General features: G+C 48.9%; 1 protein-coding gene across 1 annotated transcript in view; it reads right to left on the reverse strand.

Moving 5' to 3' along the window:
- Window positions 1–320: 320 nt before the first annotated feature.
- PSAT1 (phosphoserine aminotransferase 1) overlaps window positions 321–21,222 on the reverse strand; it is a 29,160-nt gene continuing 8,258 nt past the window's right edge. Inside the window, exons 4-9 of the mRNA XM_004772143.3 lie at window positions 20,450–20,655; window positions 19,256–19,428; window positions 17,269–17,438; window positions 9,809–9,937; window positions 2,682–2,819; window positions 321–1,524 (exon numbers count right to left, since the gene is read on the reverse strand). Coding sequence (XP_004772200.2) covers window positions 1,419–1,524; window positions 2,682–2,819; window positions 9,809–9,937; window positions 17,269–17,438; window positions 19,256–19,428; window positions 20,450–20,655 — 922 coding nt within the window. The 3' untranslated portion in view covers window positions 321–1,418. The remainder of the gene's footprint in view (window positions 1,525–2,681; window positions 2,820–9,808; window positions 9,938–17,268; window positions 17,439–19,255; window positions 19,429–20,449; window positions 20,656–21,222) is intronic.

Below are 21,222 nucleotides of genomic sequence, written 5' to 3' on the forward strand. Positions count from 1 at the left end.
CTGGCTAGCTCAGTCAGTAGAGCACATGATTCTTTTTTTTTTTTTTAAGATTTTATTTATTTATTTGACAGAGAGAGATCACAAGTAGGCAGAGAGGCAGGCAGAGAGAGAGAGGAGGAAGCAGGCTCCCTGCTGAGCAGAGAGCCCGATGTGGGACTTGATCCCAGGACCCTGAGATCATGACCTGAGCCGAAGGCAGCGGCTTAACCCACTAAGCCACCCAGGCGCCCGAGCACACGATTCTTGATCTCTCCAGGTTGTAAGTTCAAGCCCCACACTGGGTGTAGAGGTTTCTTAACATACACACATACATTAATAAATAGCAGGTAAGGAAATTTATTGACAAACGTTTAGATGTTTTAGGACTTCCATGTCTTCCACACAGTCAAGAGAAATACTGACAATGGACAAACAACAGGGAAAAAACTCTTCAGCGAAGGTTCTCCAGAACTCACAGCATCACTGGCCCAACACTATAAAAAACTGTCAAGTGAACCAACGAGAAGGGAGCTTAACAGAGAATTTTAATTTAACAGCTTAACCGAAAAAAAAAAAGAACATAGCAACCAAGCAACCTTCTCTTCTATCCACTAAAAGGAACATAAAAGGAAATCAGAGAACTTCTAAACCCTGTGAAGCAGGTATTTTGGAGAGAGAAGAGAGAGAGAAGGGACACACCGTTGCAAGCGTTAACCCGTAATACGTGAGGTTAAGGATTCTAACAAATTTTCTTTAGTCTCTATGTGCATCCCCAAGAACCGTATTATTAGAAACAGACTGCACAGAGATATAAACTATTTGGTATTAAAAACAGACTTTGGCCATGTGAACATACAGTATGTCACTTTTATCTCTTTAACGAGAGTAACAGGATAAAGAAAGATCCCCCAGCTTGCCCTTGAGCCTGGAACCCCTAAACATCACCACACAGGCAGTGTGGACCCGAATTACCAGGTGCAGAACCCAGGAGACGCCACCATGTCATTTTGTAAAGGATCAAGACTCAGCACCTGTTGAATCCCGGTCCTCACCCAGCCTCCGTGCCCTGCCTGAGTGTCTCCAGAAATCAGTAACTTCAATTTGCATCATTAAGGCCACAGGCAGATTTGAATATTGAGATCTAACTAGAAAAAGTAGCAGCAAAGACAAAGCCAGAATTCGCTAGAAAAGCTAAAGGGAGATTTTTTTTTTTTAAATGCTTCCAGTTCACGTGAGAATTAAGGTGAAGGCCGTTAAACCCACCAGCTTTGCAGAGCTGTGGATGTTCTGCTGTCATTCTTTAAAAAAAAACTGAGATCTGTAATAAGCACGTTCACTCGAGAAAAATACCATGTTTGCTAGGTTTCTGTCCTCATTCCCAAGTTACTTTAGATTTTATACACTGTTCAAGGGCAGAGTATATACTGGTCAAGATGTGTTCATAGTTGATGCATCTCCAGAAAGTTCTTCATGAAGGCCGCCAGCTTTTGAACATCCTCAATCGTGACAGCATTATACAGAGAGGCCCGGATGCCTCCCACAGACCTAGAGCGACCAAAGATGCAGCCAGTGAGAACAAAAGCATGTAACTGAGCATCGAGACGATGGCCTTTCCAGTCACCCACTCCTAAGAGAGACACAGCACCCGAGGCCATCATATCCAACCTGTCACCTGAAAGCCCCCAGGTGGCCAGCACATCACAAGAAAATTCTCATCACAAGAAAATTCTTCCTAATGTAGCAACAGACCATCATGCCCACATGTAACCTGGATTAACTCAGTCAGGTATCTGATGGGCCTGCTCCGAGGAAGGCGGGAGAATGCAACCACTGGGGGCCAGTGTCTCGCCTCCCCTGTGGTAAGGACACACACTTTTCATAGAGCATGCAGGATTAACTATTTGATGTTCAGCCAGAGCAACAGGGATCTGTTCTCTCCAGTCAAGGGATGGAAGCCTTAGGGCCGTAAAAGCCATTTCAGAGATTTGTCCAAGGGAATTATGACAAAAGCCTGCAGAGGTGGCCCCACTGCACGCTCAGCCAGGGAATCATGCTAAGGGTTTTGCAGGCAAAAGAAGGGCGCCTGCCTGGCTCAGCTGGTGGAGCATGTGACTCCCGGTCTCAGGGTTGTAAGTTCAAGCCCCCTGTTGGGTGTGGAGATCACTTAAAAATAAAATCCAAGGGGTACCTGGGTGGCTCCATTGTTAGAGAAACCAGCTCTTGATTTCAGCTCAAGTTATGATCTCAGGCTCATGAGATCAAGCCCCATGTTGGGCTCTGTGCTCGGCATGGAGCCGGCTTAAGAGTCTCTCTCTCCCTCTCCTTCTCTTACCCCCATTCTCACTCACGAATTCTCTCTCTCAAATAAATAAATAATAAGATATTTTTTAAAAAGGATTATCCTGTGACAACTGGTCTTTCCAACAGTTACAACAGCAGCTACTCCCAGCTTGGAGACTCCTAGATTTTGTTCTACATTTGAAAAACTATGGGGCACCTGGGTGGCTCAGTCGCTTAAGCATCCAACCCCTGATTCCTGCTCAGATCATAATCTCAGGGTCAGAGATCAAGCCCCACTCCCACTTATGTGGGTGCTCTATCTCTCAAAAACAAAAAAAAAAAAAAAAAAAAAAAGGAAAAGGAAAAAAAACCCACTAAACCAATTCTTTGGTGAGTTTTTGGATTGATGTGTACTCACTCACCTATGTCCTTTCAAGGAGATCATATTGAGTTCAAGAGCTTTATCGAGAAATCTTTTTTCTAAAGCATCGTCTCCTTTGGCATTGCCAATGCGGAATGGAATATTCATCTTGCTTCTATACTTGGGCTCCACTGGACATCTGAAAAACATGATTATTCCAGCTACTTTTCTGAAATGTGCAACAGCCACTAACAAATCAACAGAAACACTGCTTTAAACATTTTGTCAATACAAACAGAAGTTTAAAAAAAAAATCTGCCCCAGGACATGGATAATTTTTAGGGAGAACTCTCTTGCATATGGAACAGTGAGTTAGCATTCTCTTGTATGACTTGTACTTAATTTCCATGAGTCTCAGTTCCCTCACCTGAATAATGGAAATAATACCTTCATTTCAGACCAGCTGTGAGAGCTCAGAGGCACAACATATAGGAGCCTTTCATGGCAACCACATGGAGATGTGAGTGACCCTCTCTCTATAAGGCTAGAGAAAAAAATACATATATATGCTGGTCCTAACAGTGGCTGAGGGACTCAGCCATTAACAGCTTTCAAAGCCCTTGTCACACTGCACTGCCCCAAGCTGTGTGACCCTGAGCAACTTACTGAACCTCTCTGTTGTGTCTCACTTTCCTCGTGTATTCTGGGGAGATTAATGGAACCTACCTACTAAGGTTGATGTAAGATTTAAGTGAGCCAGTATTTATAGGGGGGGGTTGTGGCTTCTAAGTGGCCACAAATTCGCTACAGCCCTCCAGGCAAGAAGTGGGGTCTAGTTCTTCACATTTTTTTTTTTAAGATTGATTGATTGATTGGTTGGTTGATTAGAGAAAGTGAGCATGAGCAGGGAGGGGGGCAAAGGGAGAAAGAGAAGCAGACTCCCTGCTGATCCCAGGACCCTGAGATCATGACCTGAGCTAAAAGCAGCCACTTAACTGACTAAGAAACCCAGGCACTCCTCTCCACACCTTTTGAATCCGGCTGGCCTTGTGACTTGCTTTAACCAAGAAAGTGCACCATCAGGGTTGCTATGCAACCTCCAAGCCCAAGCCTCAAGGGGAATACAGCCTCTATATCTGCCCTCTTAAAACATGGCTGCCACGTGGGCAAGCCTGAGCTAGACTGCTGGTAACAGGAGACCAGCAACAGCCAGCACCAACTCCCAGACATGTCTGTGAGGTCACTGTCGATGGCCGGCTGCAGGTGAATCACCGTGGACTCTAAATACATACTCCAGGTGAGAACAGCCGAAGAACCACCCAGCGAAGTCCAGCCCAGCCTGCTGACCCAAAGTCAAAAGCAAAAAAATTATTACTAAGTTGTTGCTTTAACAAAAACTGGCTTGTGTGTTCTGTGATGCAAAAACAGTGTCTGAGGGGGTGCCTGGGTGGCTAAGTCAGTTAAGCGTCTGCTTTCAGTTCAGGTCATGATTTTGGGGTCCTGGGATCGAGCCCTGCTTCAGGCTCCCTGCCTAGTGGGGGAGTCTGCTTCTTCCTCTCCCTCTGCTGCTCCCCCTGCTTGTGCTCTCTCTGTCAAATAAATAATTAAAATGTTTAAAAAAATTTTTTTAAATAAAAATAAAAATAAAACAGTGTCTAGAACATAGTAAAACAAGCTAAGTATCCGTTAAATTCAACAAATTCATCTTTTTGGTCCCAGCATTTTGCAGAAGGCTTCTCCAAACTCTCAAAAAATGAAAGATGTGTGAGTTTTTATCTAGGAGAGGTTAGTATTTTGACTTCAGTTTCTGATTTGAAAAATCAGCAGCCAAAATTATGGTCCATTGACAGTCAAAGGAGACAAAGGGAGGAGCGGGCATCCACTCCAGAATAAAAGTAGGAGGAGAACATGTAATCACCCCTTCTCCATTTTTAAGCTCACCCTGTTTTATTTTCACACTTGTACAGGATGTGATTCATTAAAATTAAACAGCAAATAAAAGCAGTGTGAGGAAGCCCCCCGTGAAAAGTCATGCTCTCCCCTAAGGGCACATACATAATTCCTGCTAAAGTTAATAGGAGTCAAGTGCGCACCTACAGGGAAAAGAGACGCCAAGCAGGGAAAACAAGTTTCTGGAATGGTCTTTGAGCCTGAATTCTGCGCACCACCCTTCCACGAGGTGGTAGGTTTCGTGGCTGACATTTAAATTAAAAATTCTGGCTACCCTCCTGATATCCTGCTGCCTCCGGCTCCCCGAAGGAAGGTCTAATTATAGAAGTGCCAGGCAAAGAGCACGTCTAATTTAAGGGGAAAAAAAATTAAAAGGAGGAAGACTTATTTACAGTCCAGCACCCTAAATGGACCCATCCTAACACGAAAGTGGATGGTATCACGGGAGCCACGAGTCCGCACACAACAAATGATTTACATGGTGCCTGAGACAGTCTCTGGGAGAAGGATCAGGAAGGGGAACAAGGATTCTAGGGGATTCACTGCTCCCGATCTAGTGAGATGGCTGTGTAGGGAGTTAACATGCCACGTCAGAGGTCAAGTAGCACACAGCCGAGCAAGGAATTCTGCCCAAGAGAAAGCTGAAATGTTTCAGAGCGACATGGCAAGGTTAGGATGGGGTAAGCCGGAAGGAAGGCCATTCTGGCAAAACTGCATCTACAAAGCCCTGGGGGACCCCCAGCAAGAACTCCGGGAACTGCAGGGTTGGGCTTCCTGGCCAGGGGCTGGGCCCGGACGGTGGGGGGGAGGGGGGGGAAGCCTGCAGATACACTGAGGGGAACTAGACTGGGTCCTTGAGCCATGAGGAGCAATCAGGTTGCAACAACATGAAATGTGAATTTTAGAAAAGGAACACTAGCACACAGAGGAGAGAATGGAGTGTGGAACACCAAAAAGTGGAGAGACCTGCTAGAAAGCTCTTACAAAGACGTGTCCTGGTCAGGGAGCACCTGGGTGGCTCAGTGGGTTAAGCCTCTGCCTTCAGCTTAGGTCATGATCTCAGGGTCCTGGGATCGAGTCCCATATCCAGCTCCTTGTTCAGCAGGGAGCCTGCTTGCTTCTCCCTCTGCCTGCCACTCCCCCTGCTTATACTGTTTCTCTGTCTCCGGCAAGTAAAGAAATAAAATCTTTAAAAAAAAAAAAAAAAAGGGACCCTGGAAGCAGCCCCCCGTGTCACCCCTCCTGTGCATATCCTGGCTTGTTCCCATTTCCCAGCTGCCCCTTCACCTGTCTGTGCCTCCGGAAAAAAGCCTTCAGTGTCTGCTTCACAGGGCTGTGCTGACAAAGGGTTAGTATCTGTAAAGACTAGGGCTCTGCCTGCTTCCCTTTATGTTAGGGTTATCGCTAGACCCGTCACACACTCCTCTCTTTCCCAGGGTCTGGTCCCCACATGAAGGTAGCGAGAAAGGTGACCTCGGGTCTGGATATGGACACTATCACTTGGACATCTTTTGAATATCAGAAGCCAGCATTCTGAGTGCTTTCCATTGTAACCCAAAATAATATTAGGAACTAACTCTTAAGGAATGTTCCTTAGATGCCAAGTACTGCTTCTAGCGCTTTATGCAAATTAACCCACAAGGGAGCCCATGTTCTTAAGCCCTGTTGTATATTCTTTATTCACATGGATTTTCACTTAAGTCCTCAAGGCAGTCATAAGGAGTATGCCCATTGTATCCGAGTCTGGAGCAGTTAGGTCGTTGGCTCAAGGTCACATGCTAATAAATGGCAAAGAGGGGGTTCTCTACCCAGAATGCTACACTGTCCACATGGGCTTAAGTCAGGGTCGACCAGCACCACGAGGGTGGTTAGGCCATATGAGGAAGAGAGGGATTTCGACGGCTGTTTCATCCAGTCTCGGCATCTCTACGAGGCTCACAGCCCCCAGGAAACTGCCCAGAACTCGGTTCAGTCTCGTATTTCTAGATTACTTGGTATTTCTCTTTAAAACTGTTCACCTCCAGAGCGCCTGGGTGGCTCAGTCGTTAAGGGTCTGCCTTCGGCGCAGGTCATGACTCCAGGGTCCTGGCATCCAGCTGGACATCAGTATCCTTGCTCATCGGGGAGGCTGCTTCTCCCTCTCCCTCTCCCTCCCAGATACACTGAGGGGAACTAGTGCTGTGCTTGTGCTCTCCCTCTCTCTCTCAAATAAATAAAATCTTTAAAAAAAAAACTGTTCACCTCCCTTTTGGCACCGTATTTCTATAGTTCGAAAGAGAAGTGGAGCATTTCCTGAAAATCCAATGATCCCAGAAACAGCTATCAAGCACTCCACAGGGAACGTGGAGCAGGGAGCAAGCAAAGGCCTGCGGACTCCAGTAACCGTGTCCCGCGTGAGCTCAGGCATCAGGCTGACATTTTCTGGGCCGGCAGCCCAGGGCGGATGGAAGTTCCCAGAAAGAGGTTTACTCTGAAGAAGATGAAAATTCTGGGTCAAGGCAGTACATAAGAAAATGAGAAGTTTGGGGGCGGTGGGAGGGAAGGTGACCTGATTGCCCAGGAGACAACCCACCCGCCGTGCTGGCCACAGCAGGCTACCTTCTGAGAAATGCCGGATTGGGTGCTTGGAGTTTAAAGCTTGGGGGAAAGGAAACCCAGGGATTCCCGGGCTTCCTCCTATGTTCTGTTTTGTTTCTAATTCCTGGATTTTTCCAGAGGCATCATTATTTCTTTCTGTCTCCCCATTTTGTTCCTACACATCTCCTGAGAAATAAATGGAATCAAAAGCTACTAGAAAATTTGGCCTCCACAATAACCAAGTGCTTTTCCTCACGTTCAGGTTTCTGAGCACTTTTAGGGAGTCAGGAGAGATGCCTATTCTTCTGGGCATCCCGGAGCCTAGAACAGTTAGCCGAGAGTAGGTGCTCAGGAACATGGGCTGGATGGTCAGACGGTGGATGGATGAACAGACGGATGGGTGTGTGAGTGGATGACGGATGGGTGGACGCATGGGTGCACAGGGGTGTGGGTGGCTGCTGGAGAGATGGGCGATGTCCTGGGTGGCTGGATAGATCACAGATAGAAACGTGGATGGTGGGTAGACAGGTAGAAAGGTGAACAGAGGACTGAACAGGTGGACGAAACATGTCTTCAGACCTTTCCCTACCTTCCTTCTAAGTCAGCATAATCATCACCTCCAGAAAACCCACTCTTTGCTCCCCAAGCACAATATTCTTTCTTCCCTCAGTACCTTTGCAGGGATCATTCCCGCCTTCCAAAAAATCCCTAACAGTAGTTTTGCCCTCCTCTGACTAACTCTAGTAAAACTCATTAAAAACAAACAAACAAACAAAAACCTAAAAAACCAACAACAAGCCTACACCCCCTACAGGCTAAGTTGTTCTATCCTCTTACTGCTCCAAGCTTCTAACTACTATTTAGCCCTTGGCTGGGAACTTCTTAGACCATCTGCCAAGCCCCCAGTCTGCACTTGGCTGTGGCACAGACCCAGAGCAGGCAGAAAGCACAGTGTGCACCCCTTCCCCACGCCGGGAAAGGAGCCTAGAGGCTAAGGCATGTAGCCAAACTCAACTCCCCTAGGGCCTATGGCTGGAGGGTCACTGCACGGCAAGAACTCAGGGGAACAGGCAACAAGCATTTTAAGGGCAGAGGTAGCAGAAACATGCTGCTTTATCCTATCTGCTCCGAAAATAACCCCCCAACCCCCACCCTTGGGTGGTCACAGGGACATATTAGAAGTCAGGGTTAAAGTACCATTTTATCCATCCCGTGTGGCACATGAATTCTCAAAGAAGAGTGTACACTCTCCTGTTACTATTGGTCAGTTACTATCATTGAACCCAAAAGAGTAGTGGTCCTTGAGGAGGAGGTCCCAGGCTTGGAAAATGAGTATGCGTTTACATATATGCGTGCAAATGTGTACAAACACCTATGTGTAGCATGCGCACGCACACACACACACACAGCATAAAGCCTCATACATCTGACACTTTGAAGGCAGGGCAACGTTAATGAAAAGAGCCATCTATCAAGCTCCCCGTGTGCCAGGCAATGTACTGGGTGCGTCACACCCAGCATTTTGGTGAGAGGTCTCTATTAGGGGACTGGACAACCCCCAGAACTTGTGGATGTGACCTATTTGGAAAAAGGGTCTTTGCAGATGTCATTAAGTTACAGGCCTCTAGTTGTGATCAATCATCCTGGATATCTGGGGAGGCCCTAAATCCAACAACCAGAAATGAAGACACCCAACAAAGGTAAAGCCAGAGACCAGGCTGACAACACCAACAAGCCAAGAGCTACCTGGAGCCACCGGAAACTGGAAGAGACCAAGAAGGGATTCCTCCCTAGAGCCTCTGGAGGGAGCAGGGTCTTGCCAATGCCCTGCCCTTCTGGCCTCCAGAGGAGTGTGAACAGGTTTCTGTTGTTTTAAGCCACCAAGTTCCTGCGTCTTTGTTCCAGCAGTCCTACGAGGCTAATGCAAGACCCATACACTCTCATCCAGCGGTCAACGCACATTCATGATTCATCTGGTCACAACAATGTTTAACTAGAACTCTCCTCATACCATAGCCAATACCATTCACACATGGCAGGCCTGGGATGGTGACATCCGTCCTAGAAGGGAAGCAGTGAACTTTCCTAAAAAAGGTAAGTGACCTGGGGTGCCTAGGCGGCTCAGTTGCTTGAGTGTCCAATTCTTGATTTCAGCTCCGGTTATGATCCCAGGGTTGTGGGATCGAGCCCCGGGTAGGGCTCTGAGCTCAAAGTGGAGTCTGCTTTAGATTCTCTCTCTCTCTCAAACAAATAAAACTTAAAAAAAAAAGTGAAGTGACCCAGCTGAGGGGCCCAGGAATAGATATTTATACAAGGTTCTCCAACGGAGTCCCTGAGTAATGCTGAGAGCTTTTAGCAAGTTACACGTGTTTTTTCCCAGGAGCCCTACAGAGGAAGCAGACAGTGGGAGAAGGGGTCTACACTGGGAAGAAGGTGAGATCTTTGGTGTGAGAAACATCAACACCCCTGGGGTTCCCCAGGTGGGGATGCACAAGGGAAGAGCTCACCTGCCCCGTAATCCTGGGGCCCTGGACTTCCCAGATCACCGCACTTCTAAGAGCTCAAGTAAAGGGACGATGTCCACTCCTCAAAGGCACACGACATATACACATTTTAAAATGCACAAGAGGCCAACTGTGAGATGAAAGCGCATCAACTTACACATAGAATCCTTGAGAATTATCAATAATATCATAAATCATCTGCGATTTGATGGCGCTGAGCTTCTCCATGGCTGCGGCCCCGCCATTGTTCTTAATCCACTCCAGGACCAAGCCCATGACGTAGATGCTGAAATAAAGATTAAAAATCCATCTAGCTCTGCTTTGCATAAGACATTCAGAAAAAATGTTTTAATTATAGACTCCTCTCGAGCTCACACCAATCCCTACCTGTCCAGCCCCAGCCCTAATGCAAATCCTCCTCTCTCGTTGCACCAGGTGTCCTCAGGACCCTGGCTCCCCATCCCCACCCAGTTAACCCCTTCACTTCCTACACTCATAGAGCCCTCTGCCCATCCATCCCATAGTTTGTACCATTCACTCACTTACTTTCTATTTCTCTGTGTCCATGACTTGGACTCCGTGGCTGTGGGAGACCTGAAGCAGCGTTCAGCTTTTCTACCCCTGAGCCCTCCCATGAGGCCCTCTACTTGGCGGGAGGCAGTGTGGCAAGACACTAGGAGCCCAGGCTCAGAGTCAGTCCTGACTCTAGTTCCACGGCTGCTGCCACTAACTAAGAAGACCACTCAGGGTTATTCACCTTGGGAATCCCAACCTTGGCTTTCCCACCTGGAAAGAGGGAGGCCTACCTCCCTTTGGGGGATACCTGGCATTTTAGCTGCCCTGATCCTCCTAACCCCATTCCCACCCAACAGGCAGAGCCAGCTGGGTCCCTTGTCCCCTGGTCTCACAGCAGGGCTGGGGACCTAATTGGGACAATTAGAGCCCTCCCTGGGACTCTCTGATTGGGAGTGAGCACAGAGACGCAGACCTGTGTGTTGGTGACATTGTGAGTCTCTGAAGGAGACTCATCTGAGAAAATGAAGTCAATATTCCAGCAGAAAGAAGCAATGATCAGAAACAGAGAGCAGATGGGAAAAGGGGTGGGGCGGAATCTGGGTCTCTGGTTCCAGGAGCCACGGCCCCTTGGCTGCTCGTGAAACTTGGGAGGGTTCCTTTCTGAGCCAGAATGTCAACTCTGCCAGCCGTAAGACCTCGGGGCCCGAGAGGACTAGAGAAGAGAGACTAGGAGATGGGTTGGGGAAAGTGCTTAGCGCAGGGTCCAGCACCTGGTAGCTAGGTCACACAAGTGTAGATAGTGCCATCTTCATTACGAAGCCCCCAAAACTTAAACCAAACACACACAGTGTTGAAGCGCGGTGAGTGGTTTCCCAATGGTCTTCTGAAAGCTCGTCTCTTAAAAAGGTACCAAGGGCTCTTCCGAGTGCACCTGCCTGAAAGTCTGTAGGGACAGGAACACAGGTGTCCAAGGGAAGAGACTCCATCCTCTTGAGCTGGGAATATGAAGACCAGCTCTCAGCTAGGCACTCTCCAGAGGTGGGACAAAGCCAGTCCCCTCATGGGAATCTGTGCAAACTGAGTTGCCAGGAGTCAATGCCCAGCGACGATCCAGGATGCTAACCCCTGGACAAGAGCTACCTTGTTTATTAACACCACGGGGCTCTTTCCACCATGACAAGTTGAAGCAGGAGATCACTGGATCTGGAAAACACTCTAACAGCCAGAAGCTGGTGTCAGGGGAAGTCTGAGGCTCTGGCCAGTTCATTCACTGTCTCAACCTGGTAGGTAGAGGATTCTGGTGTTTCCACACCCAGAAGTTAAGCGGAAGTCAATGCCAGGCTGCTCGGTAAGCAATGGGCACCCAAAGCCATGTAAAAGGCTTTCTGGAGGGTGACTGGGGGGCTCAGTGGGTTAAGCCGCTGCCTTCAGCTCAGGCCATGATCTCAGGGTCCTGGGATCGAGTCCCGCATAGGGCTCTCTGCTCTGCAGGGAGCCTGCTTCCTCCTCTCCCTCTCTCTGCCTGCCTGTCTGCCTACTTGTGATCTCTGTCTGTCAAATAAATAAATAAAATCTTTAAAAAAAAAAGAAAAAAAAAGGCGTTCCGGAGGCTTCCCTGCTTGAGGAATGAGAAACAGTAGCTAGTGGCAGAAAAGGAAGGAAGGAAGCAGAGAAGAGTCCCTGAGTAATTTGGGGCCACAGCTGTAGCTCTCTGGATCGAGACTGAGAATCAGAGAGACAACGAGAAAGAAAGAGGCCAGAGTATTTCCTAACATCTGTTATGGGGCCAGGCGCCCTGCTAGCTGTTCTCCCTTTCGCTCATCACAATAATCCTGAGGTCAGAGCTACCAACAGCCCATTTTACAGATGAGGAAACTGAGCTTTGGGGAGCTTAATTTGGCCAAGATCACCCATTAAGTGGCCGATAAAGCCAACATTACAACCGGGTTGCTCTGACTCCAAAGCCCAAGCTCCTTCCACAGTAACCAAGGCATCTGGTTCAGGAAGGGCTCCAGGACCCCCACCATGACCTCCCCTGCTCGTGGGGCAGCCTGGCTGGCACCAAACCTCCCAGAAACAGCTGCCAAGTGCAGGGGCTACAACAGCTTCATGGCACAGGCGTGTGCATGTGTGTTCCAGACAGGATGCTGCCCGCCCACCGCTCAGGAAGATGCTCTGGAATTCCCATCTAACCCCAAACTGCTCACTCCCCGACAAACCCTGCCCCGTGATCCAAGCAGAGCCATGTGTGCCAGTTCACTACTCTTCAGAGGCCACATTGTGCTTCTACCCATAGCCCTGTGACCCTGAATTCCCCTACTGCTTTCTCACTACTCAAGTTCAAGGCTGCAGCAAGGCCCAGGGCAGGCCCCCAAACCCAGCCAGTCCTCAGCCCCCCAACACACCTCCCTCTCTGTGGCTGTTGAGCTCAGACTCAAGCTCACACGCCCTGCTGATTTTTTTTTTAAGACTTTAATTTATTTGACAGACAGAGATCACAGGTAGGCAGAGAGGCAAGCAGAGAGAGAGGAGGAAGCAGGCTCCCCGCGGGGCTTGATCCCAGGACTCTGGGATCATGACCTGAGCCGAAGGCAGAGGCTTTAACCCACTGAGCCACCTAGGCTCTCTGTTCTGCAGGCGCCCCCGCCCTGCTGATCTTGGGGATCTGAGCAGCCAATGAGCAGAAAGCACCCCCTACCCCCACCCCTGCCCCCTCCCTGCTTCACTGGATGGCTGCCCGGAGCCCCCGCCCCGGGCCTCCTTTGAGGCCTCAGCCTGAGGCTGACCCCTCAGAAAGAAGCAGGTTCCCCGCCCCGGGCCTCCTTTGAGGCCTCAGCCTGAGGCTGACCCCTCAGAAAGAAGCAGGTTCTCCCTGAGGCTTCTCATTCATGATTAACTCAGATTGCTACCCCCACACAATCCAAACTCTTCAAAACCCAGGGGACATTGATGCTTACGCAGCTGTGCAACTTCACCTCAATTCTCCCCACACATCAGTGGAACATGCCTGATTTCTCCCTTTACTTCTAAAACGCCACCGGCTTCACACAGCAGCAAGTTCACCATCTAAAGCCACCTATTGATAAGTAACTCAATAAACCACAGGAGATCCACAGAATACCATACAGCACCTCAAAGGGGAAGAAAGAAAAAAGGCAGACATGTAAGCTGTATTAGAGTATAAGAGTATACTGCACATGGCATATTGCTGGGGAGAAAAAAAGGAATCCACAGAACAGTCCATATGGTAAATTTCCACTTGCAGAATACATGGCTCTGGGTACTTGCAGAGGCCCAGACACACAGCAGTTAACAGCGGCTACCCCAGCAGTTTCTGCTCGCTCCAGACACCTTTGTTAAGAACACGTTAATTTTTTTAAGTAATACAATGTACTCTGTGTGCTGAGGCTTTCAGAAGCAGAGCACAGGGGTGCCCGGGGGGTGCTCAGTCGGTTAAGCATCGGACTCATGGTCATGATCTTGGGGTTATGAGATTGAGCCCCCGTGGGGCTCCATGCTCAGCGGGGAGTCTGCTTCCCCTCTCCAGCTGCCCCTCCCGCACTCACACACACTCCCACAAGTGTGCACACTCTCTCTCTCTCAAATAAATAAATCTTAAAAAAAGAAAAGAAAAAGAAAGAAAGAATGAATGAAAGAAAAGAAAGAAAGAAAGAAAGAGAAAGGAAAGGAAAGAGAAAAGCATACCAGGAAGTCCTTGGGAAAAACTCTTCCTAGCTGTTTGTTCTGAAGAATCTAACTGCAGAGGCATATCTGCCTCTGGGGTTCATGGTGAGTGAGGTTAAGGCCCTGAGGCAGCCCCACGATCCTACTCTACTGAGAAACGTGGGCTTGAGATGATGGGGTTATTTTGTTTCTTCGTGGTTACTTTACTTACTTCCTACTAGAGCAAAAACAAATTAATACTCACAGGTTCAGTTAGTTGTGGTATATAACTGTTTTGTGGGGACAGAAGGGAAGCTTAGGCATCTTATTGCCTGTTCATTCCTGGGCTCCAGTGTGATCTACTAAAGGGGGAAAACAGAATGACCACGTGTTCCTTTCTTCCACCCCAATTCACTGCTCAGGGCTACGGCCCATTACGTGAAGGCCCTGAAGGCCCGTTAACCCAGCCCAGTTCGCACAAAATGCCCAGAGCCTGTGGTCATTCAGCTCTGGTTTTAAAAGAAAATGCATAAGTAAATCAAGGCTTCTTTTCAAATATGGGGCCTTTTCAAGGGCTTCTGTGTCACACAAAGTTCGGAAGCCTTTGGGCTGCCTTACCAGCTCACCCTCAAGAACTCGGGGAGAGAATGTGGCACGAATCTTCCCCTCTCTACCTTGGAGCTTATTCTCACTGGACAAGCTGTAATTTTCTAATCTTGAGTGTTTAAGTACCATGAGTGAATCTGAAGTTTTTCGAATCATAGATTTAAGGTAATTGCTCAATTGTACACACTTTTATTTTTCTTTCAGGGTTAAAGAAAGCAAAGCGACACCCAGTGGGGGTCTTGGTCAGCAAGCGTTTAACCCAGACTCTTTCATCTGCTCCATTTCCACCATTCTAATCAATATTTAACAATCCTGCCCTGGGGTGGTCTCAGTGAACACTACTCTGGTCTGCCTTTGTTTCTGGCTCAGCAACCCCCCTAGGGCAGGAAAGCTCTGGGGAGGCAGTGCCCGCCCTCCCCCCCCCTCCCCTACCACCCACCACACCACCCTCCCCCAGGCGACCAGGTGACCAGCTGACCTGACTGGTCCGGGCCTGGGGCTGATGCCTGCGAGGGGCTGGGAGGGCACTGTCCCTCCATGAGAGCCACTGGAAGGAGCCCTTTCTCTCTGCGTGTCTAGGTCTGACTCCAGACCTTGTTATCTCTTATCATTGTCATATTTATTAGACAGACTGACCTGCTTTCTCACTGACTTTTCACCGCTGACTTTTGACTCTAAGATTAACAAACAGCATTTTAACATATTCATTGCCTCGTTCAGAATTTGCTTCCCAGCAACTCGTAGTTACCACAGAAACTAGCAGAGGGTGTGCCCTCCCCCAGCTCCTCCGGGCGTTCCTCCAATCTGAACTTGCCAGCTCTCAAGACACATTTCAAGGACAACATTCTCCATGCCTCCTCCTGGAGCCCATGGTGGCCCCTGCCTTGCCCTGAAAGCCTCGCCTAACTACGAGCCAGGCCCTGGCCCCAGGGTGGGGACAAACACCCCCGTCACTGTGCAACTTGGCATCTAAGCCGCTTCCCCAGGCTCCCTGCTCCCGTGCCATCACGGCTCAGCACAACCAGTTCCCGTGTCCAAGCTGGCCAGTGATCCCTGGTTGTTTCACTGGCTGGAACCCCCAGAGACAGGACAGATGGGGTCGTGATTCAGCCCCACTGCCCCCCCCCTTTTTTAAGGTTTTACTTATTTGACAGACAGAGATCACAAGTAGGCAGAGAGGCAGGCAGAGAGAGGAGGAAGCAGGCTCCCCACTGAGCAGAGAACCCAGATGCGGGGTTTGATCCCAGGACCCTGGGATCATGACCTAAGCCGAAGGAAGAGGCTTTAACCCTCTGAGCCACCCAAGTGCCGCTGCCCCACCCTTAATAGGCATTTCAGAGACCCTTTCAACCATGGTGAAACAGAGTGGGGTTTACAGCTGACCGAGAGAGTAAGCACCAGAACACCCCATTCCCTGAGGAAAGCAGGAGACACAAATGAGCTGCTGTGCATCCCCGTCCGCTGTGCAGAAATCCAGCAGAAAGTTCCATCAGAAATCTAACTTTGAAAAAAACAACACCTTTCTTTGCTATAGCCAAGTAGTTGCGAGATTTTTCTAGAGGCAGCCCCGTGGGGGAGAGCTCTGACAAAATCCCAACCTGGATGGAACCACGGCCTGACCCAGCCTGAGCCCACACTTCCACCCACCACAGAAAAATCCATGAGTGGAAGAGCTAGATTCTAACAGTGACCTAGTCTCCTAACATGGGATCCTTCAGACACAAATAAATGCACTCTGATAACTGCGCTTGTGGCGAGCATGAAGGTACAAGGTATACAGGCCCCGGATCTGGAGCCAGACTACCTGGGTTCAAATCCCAGCTCTGCCGTGTCCTCCAAGTATGGCCTCTGCTTCTTTGCTTGCAAAATGGATGCTACTTCCTAGGGTGCTTGGGAGGATGAAAAGGGTCACACACATAAAGTGTCGGCATTCTACACCATTATCTGCCCTGTGGCTCTCCCCTCCCCTGCCAAGCCTCTGGGAACTAACACCGAGACAAACAGCAATAATAGTAATACAGCAGCTAACTTGCATAATCACCAGTGCCAACCATGAAGTGCTTTTCATATATGTTCTCTCCTCACAGCAACCCAGTTGGCAGGGTACTGTTATTACTCCTGGAGGAACTGGCTGCACAGAGAGGTTAAGTGACTTGCCCAAGGTCACACAGCCAGTGAGCACTACAATCCCCCAGGCAACTGTTAAATCCTAGGTGTCACAAGATTTTCACAAAATATCCGAGGCCAGCTGTTCAAAGATCATGGGGGGCATAGGAGGGGGCAAGGCTTGCTCTTCCTGAATGTGTTTCAACACCATTTTCTCACTTGGCTAATGGGAAGCCAAGCTTACAGGGCACCTGCAGACTGGGTGAAAAACCAGAATGGTGTTTTTTCCAAGCCAGTATGTTTGCTGCCACGGCGGCCAGCTTCGGGCAGGCCCAGCAGGGCAAGAAAAGAAAGCGGGGGAGGCCTGGCCTTTCAAAGTCCTTTTCCAAAGCTTCACCGGTTGTTTGAGATACAAGCCTGCCACTTCATCTACAGAGAGCGTCTGGGTTAATGGTGAACCACTAACGCTATGGAGATCAAACAAAACACCACCCCCAAAAAGAAAGGGCAAGAAAAACTGATCTGACAGTGCACAGAAGGTTAACAGAGAGAGAGAGGCGAGCTAGGCAGAGAAGCCTGATAGGATGTCTGAACTACGAGGTCACTGGTTCATGAAAACACTCTCTACCTTAAAAGCTATCTGTCTCCGCTTTGATGGGAAACAGTGAGACCCCTTCCATCAGTCCCCTGCCCCCTGCCGCCCCCCAACCCCCCACCAGAGTTCACCTGAAGCACGGGGGCGTGTTGTACAAGGAGCTGTTTGCAGCCTGTACTTTGTATTCCAGGATCGAGGGGCACTCTCGGAGCGCGAACCCCAGCAGGTCCTCGCGGATGATCACTACGGTGACCCCAGCAGAGCCCACGTTCTTCTGTGCACCGGCAAAAATCACGCCGAACTGAGCAAGAGAAGACACGCTATTGTAGATACACACGGCCATTTTTCACACATGTAGCCCCATTTCCTGGTCTCTGTCCAAAGCACGAGGAACCAATTTTATTCCAGTTCTGCTCAAAGTGCATTCCGTTCTCTACAGGCATCTCCATCTGGGACAGCACATCTGTCCTCCCCAGGTCTGGGGCCTGCAGGTTAAGTATGTGCATGGTCCTTCTCACCAGCAAGGGGCTAGTCTGAGCATCTCTATAAAGATCTTACACATACTCACCTTCGCTCTGTATACCTCCTTTCTACACCCAAACCAGTATTTAAAATGAGGCTGCTGGGGCACCTGGGTGGCTCTGTCAGTGAAGCGTCTGCCTTCGACTCAGGTCATGATCCCTGCGTCCTGGGATCGAGTCCACATGGGGCTCCCTGCGCATCGGGGAGCCTGCTTCTCCCTCTGCCTCTGGCCCTCCCCCTGCTAGTGTGGGCACACTCCCTCGCTCTCTCTCACTCAAATAAACAAATAAAATCTTTTTAAAAATTTAAAACAAAATAAAATGAGGCTGCTAACTGTGCCTGGTAACCAAAAGAAACCATTCTTAATGTATTCATGTTTGCATAAAAGGACACTCAGAAGATGCTGAGAAATAATAGACAAGCTACCTGAGAAGAAATTTTAGCAAACAGAAATTAAGCTAAATGAACCTTTAGCTTAAAGGAACTTCAGAAAATATTGTCCTATAAGACACACAGCCTTCTCCCACCTCCCCCCATGAAATCCTTCTAAACAGCGAATGGCATCCCAAGTCTGAGGGAAGAGGGTCTGGCCCGGAAGGGAGCATGTCACAGTTAGCATTGTTGAGAATTGCCAATGCACAGATCTGGTAATAAAAAGCAAGCTACAAAGAGAACGTGGGAGAACCACCCCATGGAATATTATTCAGCCTTAAAAAGCAATGATGTTCTGACACCAGCCACTGCATGGCTATCCCTGAGCCATACTCTAAGTGAAATGAACTTGACACAGAAGGACAAATACTGCATGAGTACCATTTTATGAGGGAGCTGGAGAAGTCCAATGTGGAGAGTGGAGGCTCCCGGGGCCTGAGGGAGCCCTAAGGACTTCCTGTTTTAGGGGCAAAAGTCCCAGTTTGGGAAGATAAACAGTTCTGGAGACGGATGGAGGTGATATTTGCACAACAGTGTTCATATACCTAATTCCCCTGAACTGTACATGCAAAAATGGTTAAAACGGTGTATTTTATGTTATATGTATTATACCACAATATATTTTTTTAAAAGGCAGGCTACCATTGAGTGTGTTTGTTTCTAAATGCTTTACAGTTATTACACGCCCTCACGGCACGCACCTGAAGGCACTCTCCCCTGCCCGCCTTGACGTGCCGCCTGGAAAGCCCACGTGTCCTGTGGATGCTCTTGGAGTTGAGGTGGGCTCAAGGTAAGGGGGAGCCCCTTCCCAGATCCCCCGAGCTTGGATCATCTGCAGCTTCCCCAGAAGTCAGTGAGCTACTCCCAGTGTATTGACCAAAACATTTCCTAAGAGGCACCCTCAAAGGCAGATGAAGTTCCCAAGGACTCCCTGTGACTCTGTGAGGCCATCATTAACACAAGGTGGAACCCATCAAGACTCACACGTCCCGACAAACTACTATAAACAAGGACCTTGCAGCCAGGGCATCGTGAGTTGTCTTGGCTTCAGGGTCTCTGTTGGCCCAAGACATTCTGGGCCTTTCCTTGTTCTCCTATTTCTTAAAATGCCCTCATGAAATCCAAGACACAGGGGTTCCCCCACCTGGCCCCTTTACACTCTACCTTGGAAACATCCACTGGCTTGGAGAGGAAGTTTGAGGACATGTCGCAAACCAGCACTGCCCCCTTGACGTCAGGGATAAAGTCAAACTCCACTCCGTGCACGGTCTCGTTAGCGCAGTAATACACATAGGAAGCGTCCGGGCTGAGGTTCCAGGTGCTTGGATCTGGGATTTCTATCACAGAAGAAGAGGTGGAGAGTCTGTGCTTTCATTCTTCTTTGCTCATGTAGATGGGAATGGCCAGGCAGGACAGCCCTCCCCTAGCTGTGAAAAGCTGACTGCAAAGTCCTCCCAAGGGAAACCACCCTATCCATCTTATATAATAATCCCCATCAACAACCTAAAAGGATGATTCATCCCATCTTCTTGACAGTTGTTGGGGGCAACTAATCTTCAAGAATGATATGGTAGAAATTTTTCCTATTACCCAGTATCCATCCACCCTATGTCCACTGAGTTCCTTCTTGGGGCTCCAGTCGCCCCAACTCAGTCCATGTAATTCGGGTGCAGTCAGTTTCAGTTTCACATGACTGAATGGGAATGGGGCACAGGACATGTGAGGCTATGATTGGGAATGCTTGCACGAAGGCGTTGACACTTGGGAAAATATAAGGCCAGGAGCATCCTCTAAAAGGGAAGGGACTGTGGAGCCATCACAGAGGAGACCGGGAGAGACATCAGGACCTGCAGACATTACTGGGGCCCTTGATCAAGCCATACCTAAAGCCAAATCAGCCATAGGTTTTTCAGCTGAGTAAATCAAAGAATATTCATTCTGGGGTGGCTGGGTGGCTCAGTGGGTTAAGCCGCTGCCTTCGGCTCAGGTCATGATCTCAGGGTCCTGGGATTGAGTCCTGCATCTGGCTCTCCGCTCAGCGGGGAGCCTGCTTCCCTCCCCCCTCCCCCTCTCTCTCTGCCTGCCTCTCTGTCTACTTGTGATCTCTCTCTGTCAAATAAATAAATAAAATACTAAAAAAAAAAAAAAAAGAATATTCATTCTGTAGCAGCCAGTTAGTAATCTTAACAAGGGAGACTATCCACTCTAAATGGTATCAAATCAGCTACCAACCAGAAGGAATTAAAAACTGCATGTTGCCCTGGGCAGGGATAACCAGGTATCTGAAAAGGGACCACCCACTCGGCAGCATTTGTTCACATTCTATTATCACTGTAGAGCTCAGATCCCAGCACTTACTCGTGTAACTCCCAAGTTTGGGGTGGACGATATTCACAGTCCCAAACTTCTTGGCTTCTTCTGCGGCCTTAGCTGACCAAGAGCCCGTTACCACGTAGTCAGCACACCTTCCTGCTTTCCGGCCAATCAGGTTTAAGGGGACAGCACTGAACTGGCCAGACCCACCTCCTTGCACAAAAATCACCTTGTAGTTATCTGGAATGGCTCTGGGCAGAAGCGTGGGAGACAGTAAACAGAAACACACAAGGTCAAAGAAAGAATGAGCGAGGCTCTACCAGCACTTTACTTTGGGTGGATATACTACAAGAAATGTGGTAAAGTCCCAGCCCTGCTTTGCCTTCCCCAAAGCCCTTCCTCGGGCTCCCTGTGGAAGCCTATGGGTACTTTTTGGAGGGAAGCTAGTCACACCCTGCTGTTCCTTTAGGGAATCACCTTGCTATCACTCAGTCCCCACGGTTCTAGGGTGGCCAACCCTGACTCCAGAGGATGAGCCCACAAGCTAAGATGGCCAGTGGAGTTCAGTTCTGAGATCTTCGCTCAAACTTCTGGAAAAGATGAATGGTCTCTATTGAGGGAACGAATAAACTAGCTAATCCTGCAACCACTGGTGGCCATCTGGTGAGGCCGACACATCCAAAAGCAAAGCCAGGAGATGGAAGAAAAGACATTCCTGGACATCACCTGAGCTCCTCCTTAATCGCTCCTGCACTGTCTAGTTACACGAGGTAATACATTTCCTCTTCCGCTGAGAGTTGGGCTTCTGCAACCAGAAG

The sequence above is a fragment of the Mustela putorius genome, unplaced genomic scaffold, assembly GCF_011764305.1.
Source record: "Mustela putorius furo isolate JIRA1106 unplaced genomic scaffold, ASM1176430v1.1 tig00000854_pilon_pilon_pilon, whole genome shotgun sequence".
NCBI classification, from domain to species: domain Eukaryota; kingdom Metazoa; phylum Chordata; class Mammalia; order Carnivora; family Mustelidae; genus Mustela; species Mustela putorius.